The sequence below is a fragment of the Aegilops tauschii genome, chromosome 5 (genome assembly GCF_002575655.3).
Source record: "Aegilops tauschii subsp. strangulata cultivar AL8/78 chromosome 5, Aet v6.0, whole genome shotgun sequence".
Classification (NCBI taxonomy): domain Eukaryota; kingdom Viridiplantae; phylum Streptophyta; class Magnoliopsida; order Poales; family Poaceae; genus Aegilops; species Aegilops tauschii.
This window is the reverse complement of record NC_053039.3, coordinates 34,167,400-34,172,339: the sequence shown is the minus strand read 5'-3', so window position 1 is coordinate 34,172,339 and position 4,940 is coordinate 34,167,400. Positions and strand designations below refer to the sequence as shown.

The window sequence follows — 4,940 nt, the reverse complement described above, 5'->3', positions numbered from 1 at the left end:
GGACAAGACCCAATCCTAAGCATAGCTCAAAGATCGTGTAGTTCGTTTGCTAGAGCTTTTCCAATGTCAAGTATCTTTTCCTTAGACCACGAGATCGTGCAACTCCCGGATACCGTAGGAGTGCTTTGGGTGTGCCAAACGTCACAACGTAACTGGGTGACTATAAAGGTACACTACGGGTATCTCCGAAAGTGTCTGTTGGGTTGGCACGGATCGAGACTGGGATTTGTCACTCCGTGTGACGGAGAGGTATCTCTGGGCCCACTCGGTAATGCATCATCATAATGAGCTCATTGTGACTAAGGAGTTAGTCACGGGATCATGCATTACGGTACGAGTAAAGAGACTTGCCGGTAACGAGATTGAACAAGGTATTGGGATACCGACAATCGAATCTCGGGCAAGTAACATACCGATTGACAAAGGGAATACTATACGGGATTGATTGAATCCTCGACATCGTGGTTCATCCGATGAGATCATCGTGGAACATGTGGGAGCCAACATGGGTATCCAGATCCCGCTGTTGGTTATTGACCGGAGAGGCGTCTCGGTCATGTCTGCATGTCTCCCGAACCCGTAGGGTCTACACACTTAAGGTTCGGTGACGCTAGGGTTATAGAGATATTAGTATGCGGTAACCCGAAAGTTGTTCGGAGTCCCGGATGAGATCCCGGATGTCACGAGGAGTTCCGGAATGGTCCGGAGGTGAAGAATTATATATAGGAAGTCCAGTTTTGGCCACCGGGAAAGTTTCGGGGGTTATCGGTATTTTACCGGGACCACTGGAAGGGTCCCGGGGGTCCACCGGGTGGGGCCACCTATCCCGGAGGGCCCCATGGGCTGAAGTGGGAAGAGAACCAGCCCTTAGTGGGCTGGAGCGCCCCCCATGGGCCTCCCCCTGCGCCTAGGGTTGGAAACCCTAGGGTGGGGGGGCGGCCCACTTGACTTGGGGGGGAAGCCACCCCCCCTTCCCCTTGGCCGCCGCCCCCCCCCATGTAGATGGGTCTTGGCCGGCGCCCCCCCCCCCCTCCCAGGGGGGGCCTATATAAAGGGGGGAGGGCAGCAACACAACAGCCTTGGGCGCCTCCCTCCTCCCCTGCAACACCTCTCCCTCTCGCAGAAGCTCGGCGAAGCCCTGTCGTGCTGCTGGATCTCCATCAACCTCTCCTTTCCCCTTGCTGGATCAAGAAGGAGGAGACGTCGCTGCACCGTACGTGTGTTGAACGCGGAGGTGCCGTCCGTTCGGCACTCGATCAGCGGTGATTTGGATCACGGCGAGTACGACTCCATCAACCACGTTCATTGGAACGCTTCCGCTCGTGATCTACAAGGGTATGTAGATGCACTCCTTTCCCCTCGTTGCTAGTATACTCCATAGATGGATCTTGGTGATGCGTAGAAAATTTTAAAATTCTGCTACGAGCCCCAACAAAGACATAGTTGTTTTGTAGTTTCCTTTTCTTCTTTGTTGAGTCATAGGAACCAACGCACTGTTAAGTGGGGTCCAAGTGAACAAAGTCAGAGTGACTGTAGTGATGCTCAACCAAATCCTATGTCTTCGAGCGAAGACAATGAGAGCAAATCTTATCCAGAGTTGGATGAGTCAGCTTTACTTGTAGCCCAAGTCAAGCTGCCGCGTGTGTTTGAAATCTGACCGTTGGAACATGTGTCAGTTCCTTAATGACCCAGGGTCATTTCGGACAAATCAGGTCGGGTTGCCTAGTGCTATAAATAGCCCACCCCCTACACCATAAATTGGTGGCTGCTCAGAGTTAGTGCACGGCTTTTGTCGTTTGAGAGCAACCCACCTCCGAAGCTTTTGAGAGAGAGAAATCCTTGCGAGGACAAAGCCCAAAACACCCAGAGCCCAAAGAGTGTTTGGCATCACTGAAGTCTTTCTGTCTGCGTGACCTGAAGACTTGTTACACTTGAGGACTGTGAATCCTCTAGCCGGTTAGACGTCGCGTTCTGAGCATCCAAGAGTCATTGTGGATTGCGGGTGAACGAAGTCTGTGAAGGTTTGGAAGTCTACCTTGAAGACTTACCAGAGTGATTGGGAGGGGACTAGGTCTCCTTAGCTCAAGGGGAATAAGGTGAAGACGCGGTCTTCTGAGTTGAATGTCAGCCTCCCCAACCAGACGTACAGTTGTCACAGCAACTGGAACTGGTCGAACAAATCATTGTCCTCTCCAAGCTACTGGTTCTATCTCTCACTCTTCTTTACTTACCGTTTGTCTTCCTGAAGTCATTGCATGTTTACATTTTCTGTCTGACTTCACTATGTGACTACTTGTTCTGATTGGCTTCGTACTATCTTCCATCCTGATCCTACTACCTAGCTGCTAATAGTCTTCATGGTTTAGCTTCATACTTGCTTGACTATGGCTTGTCTAGTGTAGTCTACCTTTCGCTGCATGTCAATAGGTTCATTTCTATTGTTTGTCTTCGAAACTCCCATGTTTTGAAGACTTTCATAAAAATTGCCTATTCACCCCCCTCTAGTCGATAACTAGCACTTTCACTGGCGGAAGCCGCGCACCACCCAACGAGCCTTGTAGCGCTCGAGAGAACCGGCGGGGTTGGTCTTGTGACGAAACACCCATTTGCCACTGATGACGTTGGCGTGAGGGGTTCGCGGCACAAGATGCCACGTGCAGTTGCGCTGCAACGCATCAAACTCCTCCCGCATCGCGGCGAGCCAATGTGGATCACGGAGAGCGGCGCGTGCGGACGAGGGGATGGGCGACGGTGGAGAGGATGATGTCGACACCACGCACGCGTACTCATCAGCAGCGTAGCGCGTGCTGGGGCAGTGGATACCGGCGCGAGACCGTGTCATCATGCCGGCGGAAGGCGGGTCGGCTGCGGCGGGAGAAACGGACGGGGTGGTGAAGAGTCCCTCGCGCCCGGCGTCACAGCGGGACCGGAACCGGCCGAAGCGGCGGGACCAGCCGGGGAGGTAGCGCCGGCCGGGGCAGAGCCAGCCGCGCCACCCGGCGTGGTGGTAGCCGAAGGGTCACCCGCGGCCAAGCAGGGCCGCGCCGGGGGGCGTGCAGTCGGGTCCGTGGCGGAGGGGCCCGCGGCGGGGGCCGCAGCAGAGGGGCCCTCCGCGGGGAGGCGCGCCGAGGCCGCACCGGGAGGAGCCAGCGGGAGCCGCGCCGGGGGCTGCACCGGGTCCGCATCCGAGACACCATCATGGAGCGTCGAGTCTGCTGCAGAAGGCGGTACCTGATGAAAAGGAAAAACCTGCTCATCAAAGTACACGTGTCAGGAGGTGTACACGCGGTGGGAGACGGGGTCGTAGCACCGGTAACCTTTGGTGTTAGGGGGGTAGCCTAGGAAGATACATGCTACGGACCGAGGAGCGAGTTTGTGTGGTGTAGTGGAGGCAGTGCTGGGATAACAACAAACACCCGAAGATGCGAACACCATCGTAGGAAGGAGGGGAACCAAAAATAAGTTGGTGTGGGGTGTAGTTCCAGCGGGGACGACAAGGCCTAATGTTAACTAGGAGAGTAGCGGTGGCGAGAGCATCGGGCCAGAACCGAGGGGGCATGTTGGAGTGGAACAACAACGTGCGGACGCAGTCGTTGAGAGTGCGGAGGATCCGCTCGGCGCGGCCGTTCTGCTGAGATGTGTAGGGGCACGTGAGACGAAAGGTGGTACCATGAGATGCGAGAAGGTGGCGAGTGGCAGCATTGTCAAACTCTTTGTCGTTGTCAGTCTGGAGGGCGAGGATAGGGCGCCTGAACTGGGTAGTGATGTAGGAGTAAAAGGCCGTGAGAGTGGCGAGAACATCAGATTTGCGACAGGGCGGAAACGTCCACGCAAAATGAGAGAAGTCATCAAGTAAAACAAGATAATATAAAAAACTGGTGTTACTCGCAACGGGAGATGTCCAAACATCACTATGGATTAACTGAAACGAAAAAGAAGAAATAGTGTTTGACTCGCTAAACGGTCGACGAACGTGTTTGCCGAGATGGCAAGCATGACAAGTGTGCTCGTTGAATTTATTACATGAAAAAGAGAAACTCTTGAGAATCTGGCGAAGGACGGTGGAGTTGGGGTGACCCAAGCATGCATGCCAGAGGTCGACACCGGCGGCGAGGGCGACTGGAGAGGCGGTGGCGGCGGAGTGCACCGGGTACAAGTCGTCGGGGCTGTCACATCGGTGGAGCACAATCCGTGTACGGGCGTCCTTCACAGAGAAACGAAGGCCATCAAATTCAACAGTGAGAGGATTGTCACGTGCAAGACGACGAACAGAGACAAGATTTTTAACTAGGTTAGGTGAGACAAGAACATTAGTCATGTTAATAGGCATAGAATTAGACGGAAAGAAACTATGACCGACATGAGTAATGGGTACGGAAGAACCATCACCGAAGGTGATGGGGTTCGAAGTGGTGACCGGGAAGGAAGAGGCAAGGTTACCGGGGTGCGACGCCATGTGGGCGGTAGCCCCCGTGTCCATGTACCAATCACCGCCACCTCCGTAGTTGGAGGGAGACGGTGCCGAGTGTAGTGCAGCGAGCAGAGCGGGATCCCATGGAGCCGGAGGGAGCTGAGCCGGCACAGGCGGTGGCGCGTAGCCGAAGGAGGCGGGCGCCAGCGGGGGCGCGTAGCCGCCCGGGGCATAGCCGCCCGGTGCGTGGCCACCCCCACCCGCCTGGTAAGGGGCGGCGGCGAGGTGCGCCTGAGGGCCAACCGGGTGCGGCCCGAGGATGCCCGGGGCCCGTGGGACCGGCATGTGGTAAGCATGGACCACGCCGGTCCACAGGTTAGGGCCGACGGCCCAGGGCGGGGAGGGCAGATGGTGGCATTGAGCCCCCCCGTACCCCGGCTGCTGATGTTGCTGCTGTTGGGGGCGACCGCCGCCCCCGCCCCCACGACACCGGTTGCGGCGACAGCCGCCCCCGCCCCTGCTGCTGTTG

At 56.3% G+C, this 4,940-nt stretch overlaps 1 protein-coding gene across 1 annotated transcript; it reads right to left on the bottom strand.

The window, feature by feature from the left end:
• Positions 1-2,521: 2,521 nt before the first annotated feature.
• Positions 2,522-2,845, bottom strand: LOC109753950 (uncharacterized mitochondrial protein AtMg00820-like). The gene has a single exon (XM_020312872.1). It carries the CDS (start codon positions 2,843-2,845, stop codon positions 2,522-2,524), a length of 324 nt encoding a protein of 107 aa, XP_020168461.1.
• Positions 2,846-4,940: the final 2,095 nt, after the last annotated feature.